This window comes from Vigna unguiculata, chromosome 7 (genome assembly GCF_037176805.1).
Source record: "Vigna unguiculata cultivar grain cowpea cultivar isolate G323 ecotype 2 chromosome 7, ASM3717680v1, whole genome shotgun sequence".
Lineage (NCBI taxonomy): Eukaryota > Viridiplantae > Streptophyta > Magnoliopsida > Fabales > Fabaceae > Vigna > Vigna unguiculata.
The window spans coordinates 568,269-588,495 of NC_140798.1; the positions used below are offsets into that span (position 1 = coordinate 568,269).

At 32.6% G+C, this 20,227-nt stretch overlaps 3 protein-coding genes across 4 annotated transcripts; all 3 read left to right on the forward strand.

Annotated features, from left to right (window-relative positions):
- The first annotated feature begins 1,687 nt into the window (after positions 1-1,687).
- On the forward strand, positions 1,688-8,051 carry LOC114189565 (glycolipid transfer protein 1-like). 2 transcript variants are annotated; one of them, XM_028078167.2, is made up of 7 exons: positions 1,688-1,828; positions 2,654-2,783; positions 3,327-3,382; positions 3,658-3,788; positions 6,636-6,771; positions 7,349-7,480; positions 7,737-8,051. In XM_028078167.2, exons 2-7 carry the CDS (start codon positions 2,666-2,668, stop codon positions 7,770-7,772), a joined length of 609 nt encoding a protein of 202 aa, XP_027933968.1. In that variant the 5' UTR covers positions 1,688-1,828; positions 2,654-2,665; the 3' UTR covers positions 7,773-8,051. The 2 variants fall into 2 exon arrangements, with proteins under 2 accessions (XP_027933968.1, XP_027933967.1); XM_028078166.2 differs by having other exon boundaries at positions 1,748-1,936.
- A 1,427-nt stretch (positions 8,052-9,478) lies between these two features.
- On the forward strand, positions 9,479-12,267 carry LOC114192685 (uncharacterized). The gene is made up of 5 exons (XM_028082467.2): positions 9,479-9,733; positions 9,871-10,049; positions 10,328-10,425; positions 10,529-10,589; positions 11,731-12,267. The coding sequence occupies exons 2-5, from the start codon at positions 9,992-9,994 to the stop codon at positions 12,129-12,131; spliced, it is 618 nt and encodes a 205-aa protein (XP_027938268.1). The 5' UTR covers positions 9,479-9,733; positions 9,871-9,991; the 3' UTR covers positions 12,132-12,267.
- Positions 12,268-16,080: 3,813 nt separating this feature from the next.
- LOC114192468 (Transducin/WD40 repeat-like superfamily protein) lies at positions 16,081-20,161 on the forward strand. The gene is made up of 3 exons (XM_028082200.2): positions 16,081-17,312; positions 18,147-18,760; positions 19,365-20,161. The coding sequence occupies exons 1-3, from the start codon at positions 16,263-16,265 to the stop codon at positions 19,894-19,896; spliced, it is 2,196 nt and encodes a 731-aa protein (XP_027938001.1). The 5' UTR covers positions 16,081-16,262; the 3' UTR covers positions 19,897-20,161.
- The last annotated feature ends 66 nt before the right edge of the window (positions 20,162-20,227 follow it).

The following is a 20,227-nucleotide window of genomic DNA, read 5'->3' on the forward strand; positions in this document are numbered from 1 at the left end:
TTTCATATTTTTATACTTATAATAAAAACTTATGTGATAAATTTACAAATTTATAGGTTTTTTTAGAAAATCAATGAATTTATGATTATTAACATTGTGTTGGAGTCATGTCAAAATCATGTTAAAGACAAAAAAATGTCTTTCAAATTGAACATTTGATTGATATGTGTCGTACAACGAGTGTCGATGTTCTGATACGTGTCAGACACGGGACACGTCATTGATGAGACGGACTTCTGACCAATGGATATGCACGTTGTTGCAGCCATCCGACAATGGAAGTGTGTCTTCCGACAATGGAGGTGCACAATTTGTATGTATGGAGGTGCAAAAGTGTATGGAGGTCCAACGGCTAGGTTTACAAACCTGGAAATAGGTCTCTTTCATGTTAAATCTTTTAATAATTTTTAAATAAAGGGTATTAAGGTTATTTTCTTTTGAGCTATGGGGTGCATAGCGAAAATATGGGTACAGGAAGAAACAGCCCACATGTTATTGTTTGTTCTCCCGGGCTCTCTATGGTATTGATTGCACCACTTATGTAAGTAAAGTTTTGAGTGGATTTCTTTCCATTTTACAATACATATTTATGTATTTACACTTTGGCCCTTTTTTATTATTTAGCACCTCATATATTCAAATATATTCCAACTTTTTAATAAAAATAAAAATATGTTTTAAAATAATAATAAAATGACATTTTTATAATAAATATTAAAAAATAAAAAAGAGAAATTAAAAATGAAAACATGCTTTTCTATGTTTTATTTGGGTACTTATATGGACACGCTCATCACACTGTCTTCAAAATAAAGGTATGGATATTTATGTAACTTTAGTATCCTCTTAGTACTCCATACAATATTTTTTTTCAAAACTACTAAAAAATTAATTTTCAAAATTAAAATAAACTTTTTAAATGAATAACTCTTTCGGAAAAACTACGTAATACCTAATCTCTCATTCTAAATGTAAATATGGAAAATCAAGATCACTTCTTATCGTGTTCATCTAAAGAAATTAAATAGTTTTTTAATAATTTTTTAAAATTACGTAAATCTTGATTTTTCAATTTCATTGAAAATACATAAGAAATAGTTAATACTTTTCGAGACATTGTTTTAAAAAAAAAAATTCATTTTCTTAATTATGAAAAGAATAAAACATTTTAAAAAATCAAATCTACTTTGTGTATTTAAGTAAAGATATTGTCTTTTAAACAGACGTCATACTACTACCTTCACGTAACCGATTTTCAAACTAAAAATACTATTTCATATACCACATTTTAACACTTTAACTTCACAGTTTTTCATAATTTTTTAAAATATAATAGTGACTTCAAAAACTTTATCTTTAAAGTTTTAAATATATAAAAAACTAAGTAAAGTGATAAGAGAATAGTTATTTCATTCACTTAACATTTGTATGATCTAATTAATAAAAAAAAATCTAAAATTCAATTAAAATTTTTGTGTGTTTTAATAACACCAAAAAAATTTAAATTTTTTAGAATTTAATGAAGTACAAAAATGTTTTTAGTTAAGTTTTTAGAATTCAATGAACTACAGAAACCTTTTTTTAGTAAAAAAAACTATGCAAAGGTTTTCAAATTTATGCTTACAACTTAATTAAGCCTTATTTTAATGTGAGTTTTTAAGTTTTATAATAATTTTTGGTTGTTTCACAGTGCAGTTCCTTCTGCGTATATATACTTGAAAATGAATGATGGAAGGAGGGAGAAAGAGGAAAATCTTCGAATCTTGTTCCCATCTCTTAACTCCAACGCAATTGCTGTTTGGATCACAGTCCCTTCAATTCCTCCTGTGTATGAACATCATCTCTTCTCTATTTCTTCACGGATCAATGCGTGTCCCATTGTTTCTGGAAACAAATGAAATCTAGATTTTCTTTCTTTTGGAAATCTAGAAAATGGGTATTCCAAATTCTTCTTTTTTTCTGAACTCACTTTCAATTTCTGTGCAAGTCCCTGCTATTTTCTGCTCTTAGGGAAATTTAGCAGGAGCAAGATCTGCTATTATTTATTTTTCCTTGCAATTTGTTCAGTGAAGTTGTCAATTTTTATTAAGCATCTCAAAGGGTGTCTCATCCAGAAATCCAAGGATCTAAAGTCTTAGTTCATTGAAAATTTCCTAATCTCAGTTAACAGCATACTATGTGTGGTAGGAAAGCAAATTGTGATGACCTTATAAGCTTTAGAATCACTAGTTGTAAGCAAAGTTCAAGCTTCTGATGTGTTATAAGTGAAATTAAGTTAAAACCACCACTTTTAGAGAGATTTAAAGAAATTCATTTTTTCCTATATTACAAGCTATCAAAATAGAGTAAAAACTCTACTTATACAATATGATGTTAATTTGAATTTTTGTTCACTTTCCTACTTTAGAAATTTCGCTACAAGGATAGATTATGTATCTGTTGAACCAATGACTAATGTCACATTCCACCTGTATAAAATCTGCATTCTTCCCGTTGATGTTCTGAGTTTTTCTTTCTTAGCTTCGTATTCCTGTATTTTTCTGCTTGGCGTAAGAAAGGTGATATTTGTATACGTGAATTTCAGTTACATATGTTTGGATTTGATATCTGTTTAGCTGATGTTAATGTATTTGTTTGGTCTTGTCTCGTGCAGCAAAGCCCAAAGATGGAGGGGACTGTTTTCGCTCCTGCACTGAAAGAACTTGAGCATGTAAGGTCTGAGCATGGAGAAATTTTGACCAAACATTTCTTGGAAGTGTGCAAGCACATATTGCCAGTACTAGGTGTGTCTTGTTCATTACCTTGTTATTTGCTCTTAAAAGAAAGAAATAATAGATGCTAACATTTCCTAGAGTACTACCTCCATATATATTTTGTCCTTTTCAATGGTTTGGGATAATCCAATTATCCTTTTTTTTTTATCTGTGGTCAATTAAATGATACTATATTTGCTAAATTTAAATGAATTATCACCTCTTTGAGCCAGGTAAGATGCATAATGTGAGTTTTTCCATGGTGGACTTTTGTTGATCCTGTTCTGTTAGCTTACATCCCGAGATTTTTTCTTTTCTCATCAATAAAATGTATAAAATGTTGTTGATTACTTTTAATTTTGCTTTCTTGGTCTCTTAGGTATCTATATCTTCATTCTAGATCCATGACTATTAATGTGCAGAAGTAATTTTTATCTTACAGTCCTAACTCTGCATCTGCGGCTTTTTAAACACCAATAGATTGTGAACCATTGCATCCTGGTTTAGTGCTTGTTTAAGTATAAACGGATACATGTGTCATGGTTAAAAGAGCTAACACTTTTCTTGTAACAGATAAGTTTGGAACTGCTTTGGCCCTTGTTAAATCTGACATAGGTGGCAACGTATCGGTATGTTTTTGTGAACTGTTGTATCCGACTCTAATGATACTGTATACTTTGTCAGATGATTTGGTGCAGCTTTGAATGTATTATTCTTCACTTCTTCTTGTGGTAACATGGTATGGCTATATGTATTCAATAGTGTTTGATTGTGATTCATTTTGTTTTAATTCGTGGGTTTCTATCTGATTTACATAAAATGTTTTTCAGTTGAACTTTTAACAATTATAAGTTGGGATCATATGATTTGTTCTAATTCTATACCTCTCTGATTTTATCGGCAGAGATTGGAAAATATGTATTCCACCAATCCATCCAGATTCAACTACCTGTACAGTTTGGTACAGGTGGAGGTTGAAACTAAAACTGCTAAATCATCATCTAGTTGCACCAATGGACTTCTTTGGCTGACAAGGTAATGAACATCATGCAGTTGCTTTAACTTGTGTTTGTTGGTATGACATTCCTAAATCTGTTTTTTGGAGAACTTTATCTAAAATTTGTAGTAGGGTTAATTTTTTTATTTCAATCATACGTTGGATCCTGTAGGAAGTTTGAGTGGCCAACAGGTTAAAGATTAGATAAAAAAAAAATGCCTCTATACTTAGAAACAAAGTTATGGAAGAAATCTCAACTCTCAAGAGTCCCTTGAGGCATGCTTTCCAAAATTTGGATCTTAATGTCACTTGAAACTGACCATAATTAATAGAGGTTGTATAGAAACATTAAACATCAATGCATGTATACGGAATACATGCATGGTGTAGGTACAAGTATGTTTAACATTACAAATTTGCTTTGATGCTCTTATGTAACTTATGTTGTGGACGAGTAGAGACAGCTGTCTCTTTTTTCTTGTTAGAGATCCCTCATCGACTAGAAATAAGGTGAATTTACAGTATATAAGTGATACAAATCTCATCTCACAGACTGGTTTTGTAAAGTTAAATTAAGCTTAAAGTCTACTTTTTAAGACTTCTAAATGATTATAACCATAACTGGTATCTAGTTTCTTTGAAATAAATGGAAAACTAGTATTGTAGGCCAAAGGTTTGGAGTCAAGTGATTTTTATTAAGTAAATCTGAACATGTGGAATGGTGATTCAATAGGACAAATAATAGAGCAAGCTTTGAGGTGAAATTGGAGGTCATTTCATGCCACAAGCTACATGGTTTAGTTACCTTGGTTTTTTCTCCACAAACTGGTAGAAAAACAAGGGGAGATGTAAATTATAAAATTTAAAATGGGTGGATGAACTCAAAAAAGGATTTAGGCCTATTTGTGACCAAAGGAGCTTATCAAGCTTGCTGAAATTTTGTGAGCTAAGGTACTGAGTGAGGAAAAGATTGGAAGAAAGTGAAAAATACTTCTTGATATTGTGATTTGTTACAAACTTACAAGTGATGATGTTGTCCACAAATCCTGAAGTTACTTATAATAATAGTAATCCTAACTAGATATTAAACAAATAATGATACTAGGAAACATGGAAACTAATAAAATAGATAAGCTAACCCTAAGAATTAATCTCAAAGATAACATAAAATAGTTTAAGATGCAATCTTCATATTCTTTAGAGTTGACAAAATGAGTCAGCTAACCAGACTATTTTGAACCAAATTGGTAACGAATAGAGCTTGAGTTTACGTTAAGTCAAAAGTAAATGTGGACCCATTTAACCTGATCTGATAAAAAAACTGCTGAAAGCTAAAAAGTTATTCAGGTTTTCACTGGGTTTATGCTTCATTTTGGAGACATAAATTGAATTGTGTTTTTTGACCAGACTCATTATAGTCTGCATCCCATATTAGGCTTGATATTTTGTTTCGTCACCTCTTATATGTTAGATACTCTGAATAATCCTGTGGTACTCTAAGCCATGTTAATTGAATCTAGATAGACAAATTATGTATTGGAGAGCTTGTATTTTAAACCATAAATCATTTCATATAGTGAATAGTAATATTCATAAACATTTAAAAAATTTACCATATACTTAAATATAAGACATAAAAACATGCAAAAATATCATTAATAGCAACGGAATAGTCAAAAATAGTGATTGTAGTGTATTTCTTGCATAGTGTCAGTAACACAGCCTCTAAGAAACACTGTTGTTGCTGTGCTTAAAGTTCTTAAAACAGTGGCTATATGATACTAAAAAAACTTTGCACTATAGTCATCCAAAAATAAGTGTTGTTGGTTGCTACTGCACGATTACTACAGACTATGGTTGCTGCTATTTGTATTCGTACTGAGCTGAGGTGCTAAGGCATTTCTTAGTCAGACTTTCTTGGTAGGTAAGACTTCCACAAAAGCACGGATAAGAATATCTTAGCATACAAGGCCTTCGATCTAAAGGAATGAGACCTAAATTTGGTTTCACATGCAGTTCTGGTTGCAATTTCGATTCATGCTATTCCAAGTGTGATACTAATAATATAGCATTGATTCAGGAGCATGAATGAGTTTTCCAACAACTTGTATCACGGGATTGCGAATTGTATCATATTGTGCTATATGAATCCTTTATCATATGATACTTACTACCATGCTCTAAACATATTAGTATATGATTACAATATTATAAGATAGTTTCATACATTCTAACAAAGCTCAATGGAAAATTTTACCTTATAGCAACAAAAATAGCTATGTTTTGCAAGAACATTACTGCCTTGAAAGAGAAACAAGTGGACATACAAGAAAGCTTAAAATTAGGAAAGAATATAAGGGAGAAAGTAGGGGGTGAGGAAAAAGATGATAATTTTTTTCTGAAGATTGCTTGACCATGTGAGAAATAGACCAATAGAAGCTTCGGTGAGAAGAGCTGATAACATGAAGACCAATAGAAAGCCCAATAAATAGAGGTTGAGGACAATTAAAGGGGAATCGTAGGGATAACCATAAAAGGGATTTAGATCTAAATATTCGTTTTGTAGGCTTCATTTTTTTCAGAGTACAATGATGGTCATTTAGCTTTCTCCAACATATCAGGAACTTGTGTTGTCATTGTATGAAACTATGATGAATCCTTTAAATTTGATTCAATTAGATTTTATCTTTTATTTCTTGAGACTGTTATGAAGCTTCAGCTAGTTCTGCTTATCTTTCTCAAGTTGTTGTGACATTAATGTGATAATTATTTTTATTTGGTTGTCAGAGACCTTGGCTAATGAGTACTAGTTGTCATTGCCATATTTATCCTTGCAATAATATTATTTATGCTACGTTTATTTCACTAACCGGTAAAATCTTCAGGGCAATGGATTTCTTGGTGGCTTTGTTCCGAAACTTAATCGACCAGGAAGATTGGACAATGTCCCAAGCTTGTACTGATTCCTATAACAAGACTCTGAAGAAGTGGCATGGCTGGCTTGCTAGCTCAAGCTTCTCTGTAATCTTATGTTTAATTCTTTGTTGATATAATCTTGAATGTTTCGATAGAAACACAAAATACAGCTTATTGAGTTATTAGAGGTCTATAAATCATCTTGCAAATCTGTGGAATGTCAATGGCTGGACATTGAAATAGTCTTCCTAGAAAGTCATGTTGAGTTTACCATTTGCATCATTGTGTTGTCAATTTTCTACCACCTCTGCACTTTATCACGACAGTGCTTCATATTCAATGTTGTATGAAATAGTATAAGTTTCAATGTTATTGCTTTATTTGTCCTAATTTCCAGTATTGAGACATTTAGCATTAAGGTTTCTAATTCTAAGTAAATGAGCTTAATGATGCCGTGATCATGTAAAACATTACACTAACAATAAATAAGCTTGCTTCTTCTAGTTTCTTCGCACTTCACATTATTCCATGTAATTTAGATTAAAGCATTTAAATACCATGCAGTTTTACCTTATCTATGTGTCTTCGTTGTTTCCTTGTCTTCTGTTTTATTTTGTCTTTTTCCACTGTTCTTTTTTCTTAACTAGAAACTGACTGTACATTGTACAAATTATTCCTACAGGTTGTCATGAAGCTTGCTCCTAGTAGGAAGAAGTTCATGGAGGTGATAGGAGGCACCGGAGATATCAATGCTGACATTGAGAAATTTTGTACAGCATTTTCTCCTCTACTCGAAGAAAATCACAAGTTTCTGGTAAGAAATAAGATATATTGGATCATTTTTATGCATGTAGAATGACATTGCTTTTAGATTATCTTGATTCTGCAGAATTTCTTTTGGTTAAAATTAAGTTTGAAGTGAATGATTAATATTTGGAAAGTTAGTATACAATTTTCAAACCAATGCAAAAGCTATATTTTTTGAGAAGAAAATTGAGACCAGTGATGACCTGTGTTATCCATTTTAAACCTTTCACCCATGAACTCATGAAACTTCTCTTTTTGAACAGGCTCGTTTTCGCTTGGATGACATGAAAGCATCATGAACCACAGATACGTGGTCAGAAATTCGATTAGTGGCTCTTACATGCTCTGATCCATTTTACTAGCACAATATACAAGCATCAATTTTACTGCTAAGTACTCTATTAAGATCTTACACTGTATCTTTGTGACATCAAAGTTGGTCCCTATTAGTTAGTTTATTACAAAGGTTAAGGTTAAGGCTAGTTGTTTAGGAACTTGTTTTCTGAAATACAGTATAAAGGAAAAACAATGATATTCATAATACTATTTTATTCGTAACAAGAATAGATTATAGATAATTTGTGATTTTTGAGATTTGCACATATCTTTGTGAGTCACAATTCGATTGAATTATTACATTTATATCTTACTATCCAATCAAAAGCCCGTCAGACCCTGTGTCTTTTGTAAGGGGTAAATGCAACACATTAACCAAAAAGAATAAAAATAAAAATAAAAAAACTGTGTAATATAAAAAATTATAAAAAAAAACCCACAGAATGCAAATATAATTTACTAAAAAAATAATAATCAATATCATTATATAATGATGATCTAATTTTTTATAAATGTATTTTTATCGATAATAATAATTTATATGTATATGATAATATATGATCAACACTTTCTTACAATAATTTTTTAACCCTTTTTGTATTGATAAAGTTTACTAAATTGTTTTATTTTTTCAAAATTTTCTTGTTAAAAAATTCTCTCTTTGTAATTAAATACAATCACCAACTTTGTATAAAATGTTAATTTTCTTGATCACGTGTAAGTTTTAAAAAATTATACTTCAATTCTTAAAATTTATACCAATTTGTGTTTTCAAATATATATATATATATATATATATATATATATATATAATTACTAATTTTTCACATGACAATAGTCATTCTTGGTAATTTTGTATTCAAATTAGACTTGAGAATGAATATTTTTTAACTTTGAAAATGTAATATTTTATTTTATTTTTACATCATCGTAGATACATTTCTCATAACTATTTTTTTTTTCCTTTTCTTTAATTCAAACTTTTAAATTTTAAACATTTGTATGAAATACTTAATAATAATAATAATAATAATAATAATAATAATATTCAAAATTGTTTCTCCCTCTCCCGGTATACAACTATTGTACTCAAGGGGAGTGTTGTTACTTCATGAAAACAAATTCTTCATTTTTGTGTTAGAAAGCTAAGGTACACATTTTCTTAATTTTGTTTTCAAATGTTTACATCAAGACTTAGAATACCGTTGGAAGTTCTACTCGTGTGTATAGAAATATCACATTACAAATTGATTTTGTAACGTCACTCAATCTTATTGTACATACATTTTTCTATAATGTTTTGTTAAATGATTAATATTTTATTTACATCCAGTATTGATAACTATTTTGTATAATAAAAATGAGTTGAATAATGTAGAAAGAAAATGCAAGTGTTAAAATACAATCGTTCTAAAAATAAACAAAACAATTGGTAAGAAGTTGAAAGGATAAAACATTTGTCTTAATAATAGAAAGAGTTGAGGTTTTACGTTTTGTATGGTTCACCAAGAATGAGTTGTGAACCTTTGATTTAGAAAAGATAAGAGTCCCAAATATAGGTTTTGCACCTGAAAAATACAGTGGTACATAGCTGGATTTTCACCTAAAAACACGTTGAGCTACTGGTTTTGATTTGAGGAAGAGGGTGGTGGCTAAAAAACCAATCTTGTTTTTGTTTTCACTTCTGAGATTATGCCACCCTGAAGACTCCCTCTTCATGGTTGGTTATTTCTCCCACACAAACCACCAACACCAACCAACCAACCATGCATATCTTTTTCTCTGCATGCATGCATGTCTCTGTCTCAATGCTTCCTCACTTCTTCATGCTTCACCTTTTCTGAGATTTCAACAATATTACCACCTTTTCTAAACTCATATACATAATATGATTAATTTAATCTTTTCTTCTCAAACTAGACAGGTATATAGCTCTTCTTCTTCTTTTTCTTTTCTTTTCTTACAGTAACAGAAAAAAACTTTCTCAATGTCTCATATCAATCAAAATCATATTCATTATCAATTCACTCACTTTTTTCTCTTCTTTTCTTTGCTTTTCAGAAGGGTTTTAGCTTATTCCATTGAATATTGAATACAATCAGCACCAATATTTTAACTGAAAGATTTCTGCTGTAGATATATATATTTATATATATCAACAAAACTTTATTTACATTGATTAATGTCGACCAAGGTGAAAGGCTTCCTTAAAGGATTTAAATACATTTCCCAAATATTTGGTAAGTGCATTCTCCATTCCCACACACAGATTTAAATCAAAACTACATTTTTCTTTAAGAATATATATATAAAGAGAAAAACACACATGGAAGGTAGAAAACTGATATATAGAAGAGAAATGCTTTCGTTAGAGGGTTGTATCCATATAATGATGTATTTTTTTCTGAAACTTGTTTAGTTTTGTTGCATCCTTTTGGTTGATGATGAGAAAACTGAAAAATTATGGTAAGAATTTGAAAAATGAAAACTACAAATTATGGTGATAACTCTGTTGCAGACGAGAAAGAAGAACAGTTTCAAATTGGGATGCCAACTGATGTAAAACATGTGGCACATATTGGATCAGATGATCCATCAGCAAATGCACCAAGCTGGGTACTATTCTCTTTCTCTACTCTCTCAGTTTTTGTTTAGGTCATAAATCTTTCTTAATTAAGAAACTTTATTAGTTTGTGTGCAATTTAAAATCTTTATGCAGATGACAGAATTCAAAGGAGGAACTAAAGAAACCTCATCAGTCGGGAACCCTAATCCAGAAGGTTTGAACATATTTCTCTTAAAAAAATATATTTTGACTATTAAATTTTAACACTTTTCTCTTATAATTTTAAGTGTCAATTTTTAGTAGTTTTTCATTTTTCTCATTTTTAATTTTCTAAAATCACTTAAAGATATAATATGTAAGAAAAAATTATCCAAATTTATAAGTCAAAATATTATTATCTTTTAGTTACTGGTATTTTACATGTTTTTTACATGTTTGACACTTATTTCTAAAAATGAAAATTTTTATTCTCCATTCTTAATATTTAAATATAAAAAACATATTCTAATGAAAACACTGTGAACATTTAAAATCTATAGGCTTTTCATAATTATGTGCAGAAGATATATTTACACACAACATGTCCACAATATATCTTTCTTGGAATATTTAAATCCCTTTATAATGAGGTTTAGACGAAGGGAGAAAAATGAAATGTTTCATTTGGTTTAAGAATAGGAAAATAAGGTTAAGAGAAAATATTTCAGTAATATACTATAATATAATTTACAATGAATAAACCATTTTTTTTAAATTTGATTTTCTTAAATAGTTTTAAGAATAAGAAAGTATATAAAATATTACATTTGGTGTAATATATATATATATATATATATATATATATATATATATATATATATTTATTTATTTTAAGCATGCAACCAGGAGTTTAATTCTCATACTTCTATGCATTTGGCAAGAAATTAATTCTTTAAATAGATTTTAATATCATGAAGAAGTAGTACTTAACTTCTTCAAAATAACTTAGGGTTACTAATATCATAAAATTTTGGGAAAAATATATTATCATTAAACTCATTTTGTCCTTTATCATGATTCATATTAACCTTTAATTTCCAAAATTAAGACAACGGTTCTAGATTTTGTGCACTCGAATAGCATAATTTCGCATCTTAAACTAAAAAAGATTTCAAAAGTGTCTTAAAATAAAATAAAACACAAAGATTAAAGAACAATGTTAACTTAAATGTAGGAAATAAAAGACTAAAATTTAGATAAAAAGAGTTAAAATTAATTTTGGTAAAAATAAAAGGGAGTGAAAAAAAAAAAAACCATTTTGACCTAAAATCTTTTCTACAATTTGTTGATTTGGTTTCTTATTGGTTGAAATTCAGGTGAACGCGAGAAAAGTTCGAAAAATTCGAAGTCCCGCCACAACGCCGTTCCCAAGTCCCGTAGTAACCAATCCATGGAAGCGGAGAACAACGCGCCTAGACCGAAGGGCACGCGCCGCAGCCAGCGGTCCTCCGACACGGCCTCAGAGACCTCAAACCAAGACTCCTCCACCGGCGGCTCCCGCCACCGGCGAAACCGGCGCGGGTCGAACCCAGGCGGTGAATCGCCTTCCTCCCAGGATATGCCGCCGAGAGGCAGCCGGCGGAAATCGAAGAACTTAGAGGACGGTTCCGTGAAGAAATCGGGAAGATCGTCGAAAGGAGACTCTCTAAGTGACATTTCGATTTCAGATTTTGGGTCTGGTTCTGAAAGTGGGCCCCTTGAGCCCATTAGGGTTTAAATTGGGCTGAGTGAAAGAGAGAGTAATATGTGAAGAAAGAGTTTAGGGAGGGAGAGAGAGAAAAGAGAAAGATTGATATGCTGTTTTGCAAATTGTAAATTATTATTTCAGGTTTTTATGCAATTGTTTTATTGAAGTGTGATTTCAACTTCAATTCCTTCTTATTCAATGAAATTAATGTATTAGGTTTCATTTTGTCACTATCATAATTTAATCTGAATTAAAAGAAAAAATTAAATTGTTAAAGTTGTAAAATAAATAACTTAATAAAAAAAAATTACCATTGAAGCATGAATATAATGTGTACTTGTGACATAAGCATGCATGGGAACTAAATCCTTATATGCAAGACATGTTATTAATATTTTTCACTCTAAATACATGTATGAATGATGTGACATGCAATATATCAAATAGCCAAAAAACTTAAAACACTTGTTCTTAATAAATTAATGTGATGCTTAGGTTAAGTGTATATGAAATTCACTAAGTTGGAACACAAATACAACTTAGTAATAATCGTAATACTTTAAGAGAAGTCCATCAATTTAAATTGAAAATTTAATCTCAAGAATTCGTGTTTATAATAGCTAATTCACTTGTATTTCAATACTCAACTTTACTACTAAAAATATCTTATCATATACCTCTTTAAAAACTTATATCACACGTAAAAAGAGTACCAAAAGATAAATTGAATTTTAAAAAATAACTAGAGATTTTAAGATAAACATGTTAATAAACTAAGATATATCATGTGAATATTGTTAGAATTAAATTTTGAAATTGAGAGGGGTGGAGTTGAACTTTAAAATATATATTTTTTCAAATAAATGGATAATATTCTTTTAATCAATATAACATTTATGAGAAAATATTTTTTATTTTTAGAAATATCAATGAAAATGTTCTTTGACTATAAAAATAAAGTTAAAATATACATTTAGTTCATATTTTTATTCAGTTTTGTCAATTTAATTCTAATATTTTTTTTGTTCAATTAAATCCATTTTTTGTCAATTTTGTTCAATTTGACAATTCTGTTTAAATAATCAACAGTAATCAATCGTAACGACCATATGTGACTTCATTTTTTGTTTAAATGTTCATATGTCAACCCAGTCTTATATCACGTGTCAGGATTAATGTTTTATATTTAATTTGATACATATACTTGTTATTTTTGTTCAATTTAATTCCAAAATTTGTTTTTTAAATGGAGTAATCTTGTCTCCATTTAAATTGAGACTACATTTAATTTGTATATAAAAGTTATAATGATATTTTTATTAAAATTTTCATTTTTATTAAATATTTTTTGTTTAAGGAAACAATTAGTTTAAAATTAAAACAAAAATTTTAAAGATGAAGACTAATATCATTGATATGATATTATGATCAAAGAGAGACTCATGATAACATGTAAGAGAGGAAGATTATTTGACATTTGAATGTGTGTCTTATTATGCATCGGATATGTATATATAATAGAATGATCTAAATTAGGCATGTAATTATGCACAACATAATTACAAAATATTTAATAACCTAATTATATTGATTAGCTTAATTATAGGAGATTAATTACTGATTAGCTAATAATTTGGATTCTATCATAATTATCATCAATTCTTTTATTCTTGACATATATTTTTATGGCTAAATATTTAATATTGTTGTTATGTTACTTTCACTTTAATTTTTTTTCTTAGCCACACAAATAAAACATTAGAGTTGTCATGGTATAATTTTAATGTCTAAAACTATAAATCTATTTAATATCACCCGTCAAGATTATAGACACAATATATTTCTAGTTGTATGTTTTAAAATTATAATATATCAAACATGACTTCCAATCAATTATGAATTATATAAACCCATATTATCACTAGTGCATTTGGGAGCATTTACATTGCAGTATATGCCTCGGTTTTTTGCGGATCCACTGCATATAAGCACGTGGTGACAGTTTCGTAATTAAATTCATCTTTTATGCCTCGGTTATCATACCAATCGAGGCATATGGCTAAAAAAAATTGACTCACGCGTTGGTCAAGCGCCCACCCGAGGCAGTAAGGGTACAATATGCCTCAGTTTCGAATAACCGAGGCAGTATCCCTTCGTAGGGTTAAAAAACCCCAATTTCTTCATTGTGCAGCGACATCTTTTCCGATTTCTCTGCGAGCTTCACCATCTTCGGCCATCCTTCATCTTTTCCAACGACCAGCGCCACCGTCCCGCACAGCTCCCACCGTCCAGCACACCTCCGACGCTCTAGGCCATCGTTTCGTCGCCTGCACCGCACCGCACCGCCGCGGCTTCTTCTTCTTCGACCAACCACCATCGTCGCTGCACCGTGGAGGAGCTGTGCACTGCCACCGGAGCCGCTGTGTGTTCTTCGAGCAACCATCACCATTGCACGCACCTCCAGGAGGTTCTTCCGGTGCCGCTGCGTGTTTTTTTTTAAATTCTGATGCTCATTAGGCCTCAGTTGTGTGAGAATCGAGGCAGTAAAGATTAAATATGCCTCGGGTTGTAACCGAGGCATAAAATACTAGTTTTTTACCTCAGTCGTATATGCAGCGGTTGCGGACCCGAGGCCAAAAGCTGGAAATAACCGTTGTCATTTCCCTTCCCTGCACTAGTGTATGAACGATGAAAACAAAGAAAAAAAATGAAAGATATTAGAGATGAAGAAATAGGTCACTTTCTAAGAAAAAAAATAAGTACAAGAAGAAAAACATCACTTTAATATGAAAAACTCAATATTTTTGAAGTGGGGAGTATACTTCAAAAGGAACTTTTAATGCTTGAGAAAAAAAAAATGTATTTCCTTGTATAAGTTATGTTATAAATGGATGGATAAATGTATATGCCAACTAAAGAGTAGGAAGAACTTAGGACTTTAGTTTGGTCCATAAACCTTTACAAACAAGGCACTTGCATGAAATATAAAAAGTGTAGGATTTGTCTGGTTGTTGAACACAATTTGTCAACCAATGACTTTATTTTTGAAAGTCGGTCATATCTTCACACTAAATGTCTTAAAAATATACTTTAAGTAAATATGTTAAATATATCCTCTGCAGAATCAGTAGAAGTCCTTTTTTGAGTGATGTGATCAACATACTCCTGACTTTTAAGCCAAAGTTTAACGTTTAATGTCCAAATTATATAATTAGTGTTATCTAACTTATTAATGGATAAATGCATACCGACATAATTAGTATATATAGACAAGTCAGACGCAGCAATGGCAGAAGAGAGGTCAGAAGATACAAAATGGGAAGAAATCATGGACGAGCAGAAGAGAGAAAAACCAAAAAAATTGGAAGAGACCTTATCAACACAACAAGGCCAAATCTAGAGAGAGGAGACTATGATGAATCCAACGAAGGTGATCGACGCCAAAGACGACACATGCACCGTCATGTGCAACCAGAAAGGATGACGACCACAAGTTATGATCAACGTGTGGGAACATATCTAGGCTCTGATGGAGTGATCTTGACGATGTTGTGATCGCCTGACCGAAATAAGTTTAACTGTGTGGTTGTCGTCTGAAACATATACTCTTTTGACTCAATTGAATAAACAAAATATATAAGAACTGAATAGAATCAAAAATAAAAATGTAAGAATCAAATTACTAATTAAATCACTGGTGTTTTTATGTACATTTAAAAAAAATAAAAATATCGACAAAGTTCCTTTTACTAAATAAATTTAAATTTTGATTCATAATTTAGAAATAAAAATATATTTAATCCTTAAAATAAAAACTTAATTAAAAAATATCATGTTACTTTTATTAAATGATATCGATTAAAGATTTTGGTAAGAGTAACCTATTGTCTTTTGATGTTTGAAATACATATAAATGTATAAATATTCTCAAGAATACAAATAATTATAATGAAACAAAATGTATTTCTTTGCAATGGAAGAATAAAGAAATTCCCGGCCCAGAAATTTCAAAACTCAAAATTGCAGTGTTTTTCCCGCTTACCCTTCTACTCATTTTCTTCGATTCATCCATTCACTGTGCAAATTTCTTGGTTCTCTCTCTCTCTCACAGTCACCACAGAACAGATCAATCAATTTGTCATCGATTTATTCCACACAGACATGGCCACTCGCCGCGGCAGCGGAGACGACGGCGCCGCCGTCCGTCCCCGCCCTATCTCCGCCTCTCGCCGTTTCCCTTCCCCTTCCCTCCTCAAAGAAAACTCCAACCCTCGCCGCTCCACCTCCCGCTCCAACCCCTCCCTCAAAACCCTCCCTCGCGGCCGCAGTTCCAGCCCCTCCGATCTCTCCCGGGCCTCCGCCCAAAAGCCCACCCGTGATCCCACCCCCAAGCTCTCCACACAAAAATCCAAACTTTCCACCTCCAACCCCCAAAAGCTCAAACCTTCAACCACCACCACCTCCCAAGAACCTAACCATGGAAGTAGCAACAACAGCAACGCAAAGTACCCTAGCAGGCTTCACGAGAAGCTCGCTTTTCTTGAGGGCAAAGTGAAGAGAATAGCTTCAGACATAAAGAAGACCAAGGAGATGTTGGACATGAACAACCCTGATGCCTCCAAGGTGATTCTTTCCGACATTCAAGACAAGATCTCGGGAATTGAGAAGGCCATGGTTCATGTTGTTTCCAATAAGGACAGTGAAGGTGACACCCTCGAAGAAGACAAGAAGTTGGTTCAAGGCCCGAGATTGAAGAATGAGGAGCTCGAGGCGCGTCTTTTCCCTCACCAGAAACTGCTTCGGGAGAGGACAGTGGTTGCCGAGAGTGGTAAAGATAAACATTATTTGGAACAAGAGAAGGTGTTGAGCCCTGTTGATGATAACTCAGTTGCGGTTGAGTTTTTGGCCTTTATTGATAAGGTGAATGCTGGGGAGGAAGTGAAGGAAAAGGGTGGTGGGAATGGGGGCTGCAGTGATCCGAGGAACGGCATTGATACGATGCTCACGGCGAATGAGAAGCTTGAGGAGTTTGATGAGCAGGAGAACAAGGAAGGGGCGGTTGTGGAGGAGGTGGATGAGGCTTTCAACTTTAGGCTGAATGAGATTGGTAACAAGGTTGCTTGTGGTGGGTGGTTTGTAGCGGAAGGTGAAGCAGTCCTCCTGACTCACCACGATGGTTCTTGCAGCTATTATGATATTGCCAATTGTGAGGTATGTGTTCTTCATTTGTTGCTGATTCTGAATGTCAAATTGTGGAGTAGTGTCATTGATTTGGTATTAGGAGCAGATCATTTTAGTTGAGAATGAAATGATGGTCAAAATAGATGTATGTGATTCATTAGATGGCTGAGTATAATTTTCTATTTTTTCTCTTGTGGCCATTTAGATTGGACTTTAGTGATAGGATCTGAAATTATGAATCTTCTCAATTAAAGCCACTAAGAGAGGATTGAATGACCTTCTTAAAATAGCAATTTAGTGTTATTAGTTTTGGTCTCCCCAAGTTCATCTTTGATTTGAACGTAGATAGTGGTGAATACTGTCGTAGGTCATTTGCACTGTGGTTATTTATGTCTCATTATGTGATGCTATCAATTTTCAGTTTGTGTTGGTTCAGTTTATTTTGAAATAATAATAGCTTACTTCTAACTCTTTCCTAAAGTGCTTACGGAAAAAGTTATCAAAAGCTTGAAATGAATGATTAGTTTAAAAAATTATAATTAATGCTCAATGTTGAAAAATGACACATGTTTAGATTTAATGGTGAGATCTGAATGTTCTCCATAAAACATAATTAATGGTTCATATGACCCATAGAGTTTCAGCAAGTGTCTTTAATTTTTGGTCTCATCGAGTTCTTTTTTATTTGAACGTAGATAGTAATGAATACCGAGGCAGTCATTCACATGATTGTTGATTATCATTTAGTACTATATTCTTGAGGGTCTCCAAAAGAGATTTTGAAACGAGAAAAAAATAGTTATATTGGAAGTGTTTAAAGAACAAAGAAGCATTTTTTTTGCTGACAATTTACAATCCTTTCAGGAAAAAGCTGTATATATGCCACCCGCAGAAGTTTCACCCAACATATGGAGAGATTGTTGGGTAATTCGTGCCCCTGGTTCTGATGGTTGTGCTGGAAGGTTTGTAGTAGCTGCATCTGCTGGCAATACTATGGATTCAGGATTTTGCTCGTGGGACTTTTACACCAGAGAAGTGCGAGCTTTGCAGGTAGATTCTGGAACAACCTCCTCAAGAATTGCCCTTAGACCCTTGCCTAACAATGTTGTGCAAAGAAGAAATTCCACCTCTGGCATTGTGGCAGCAGAAGCTAAGCAGAGCTGGTACAGGCCCTGTGGACCTCTCATCATCTCAACTGCCAGTTCACAGAAAGCTGTGAAAGTTTTCGATGTTCGTGATGGCGAGCAAATCATGAAATGGGACGTTGAGAAGCCTGTTCTAGCCATGGATTACTGCAGCCCTTTGCAGTGGAGTAACAGAGGAAAAATAGTGGTAGCTGAAGCTGAATCCATTTCTTTGTGGGATGTGAACTCACTCACTCCTCAGGCTCTGTTCTCTATTCCTTTGGATGGTCGAAAAGTTTCTGCTCTCCATGTCAGCAACACTGATGCAGAATTGGGTGGAGGGGTTCGCAAAAGGTGAGTTTGTTTTAATCTTAACTTCTTGCTTCTTGTCTTTATCTAAAATATTATGTTTCTGTCTTCCGAGGTCGCTATTTTATTTATTTGCCTCTTAACAGCTTTGTGGCATGATGCCTTTTATTCACGAAAGCTATATCTTAGTTACTTTCTGTATTCGTTCTTTCTACTGATAGAACACCACAGGCACATGTATCTTTAATATTTTAGCTATCTCGTCATTATATTAAAACTCTAGTGTAGACCTGATAATTGCAATTCATTTTTCTATTTCTTAAGAAACTGGAACGCGCCAAACTTAGATCAAGTTCATCGTGTCCTTGATGTCATGTTGTCCAATCACATAATATGTGAATAGTTCTTCAAATTTTGTATAACATACAACATTGAAAGTTATTCAATGTTGGAAAGAACATGAAATTTTCCTCATATAATCGGATAACTTCTGGGAAAATAGAAGGGAATTTTAATTTCTTTTTTGTCTTCCATTCTCATCTTCTAATTTCAAAGAAGTTATACTGTTTTCTTTAGTAGTTCAAAATTCATGCATTTTCGCTAGCATCTTTCCCAATCGATAACCAAGTTAAAAAATCTAACATTGCAGAATGAGTTCATCAGAGGCTGAAGGAAACGATGGTGTGTTCTGCACCTCAGATTCCATCAATGTCATGGACTTTCGCCAGAAGTCTGGTGTGGGCCTAAGGATATCAAAAGTTGGTGTGAATGTGCAGTCAGTTTTCTCTCGTGGTGATTCTGTGTTCATTGGTTGCTCCAACTCAAGTTCGATGGGCAAGAAGCAATCAACAATGCTGCAACAATTTTCATTGCGCAGACAAGGCCTGTTCAGCACCTATGCTCTCCCAGAATCCAATGCACACTCACACCATGCAGCAATCTCACAAGTTTGGGGTAATTCTGACTTTGCGATGGGTGTCTGTGGCCAAGGACTATTTGTGTTTGATGCAGTCAAAGATGATGCACTAAGGGGTCTCAACACGGATCACTCCAGTGCTCAAAGTTTCAGAGAAGTTATTGGCCCAGATGACATGTACTGTCCTTCCTTTGATTATCTTGGCTCTCGTGCTCTTCTCATATCAAGAGATCGACCTGCTATGTGGAGGCATCTAATAGTTTGATAGTTATGATTAATTCTTAAGAATGTGTCATTGTGTGCTGCTTTTCTTTTTTTCTTTTTTACTTGGTATGCTGAGGACTGAAGTTATACTTTAGAGGGAATTAATTATGTTAGATGTGGGTGCTTTGGTGTTGGTGTTTTATGCAATAGGTTCATTTCCCGGGTGACCACTTGTCGCTGATATATGTCAAGCCAATACTATTCCCTGACTCTGTATATTTCCATATTCAATCTATTTATATGCATAAAATGACCATTGAAAAGCTTCTTTGATTCTGAATCTACATTTGAATATGGCATTATCCGTGTATGATCTGAAATTGATCCTTCAT

Excerpts from the sequence above, each read along its gene's own strand:
- LOC114189565 (XM_028078166.2), top strand. The coding sequence starts at position 1,895 with ATGAAATCTAGATTTTCTTTCTTTTGGAAATCTAGAAAATGG. Across the intron at positions 6,772-7,348 it reads TTGCTAGCTCAAGCTTCTCT|GTTGTCATGAAGCTTGCTCC; the intron begins GTAATCTTATGT and ends TTATTCCTACAG. Across the intron at positions 7,481-7,736 it reads AAGAAAATCACAAGTTTCTG|GCTCGTTTTCGCTTGGATGA; the intron begins GTAAGAAATAAG and ends CTTTTTGAACAG.
- LOC114192685 (XM_028082467.2), top strand. The coding sequence starts at position 9,992 with ATGTCGACCAAGGTGAAAGGCTTCCTTAAAGGATTTAAATACATTTCC. Across the intron at positions 10,050-10,327 it reads ATACATTTCCCAAATATTTG|ACGAGAAAGAAGAACAGTTT; the intron begins GTAAGTGCATTC and ends ACTCTGTTGCAG. Across the intron at positions 10,590-11,730 it reads CGGGAACCCTAATCCAGAAG|GTGAACGCGAGAAAAGTTCG; the intron begins GTTTGAACATAT and ends GTTGAAATTCAG.
- LOC114192468 (XM_028082200.2), top strand. The coding sequence starts at position 16,263 with ATGGCCACTCGCCGCGGCAGCGGAGACGACGGCGCCGCCGTCCGTCCC. Across the intron at positions 17,313-18,146 it reads ATGATATTGCCAATTGTGAG|GAAAAAGCTGTATATATGCC; the intron begins GTATGTGTTCTT and ends CAATCCTTTCAG. Across the intron at positions 18,761-19,364 it reads GGTGGAGGGGTTCGCAAAAG|AATGAGTTCATCAGAGGCTG; the intron begins GTGAGTTTGTTT and ends CTAACATTGCAG.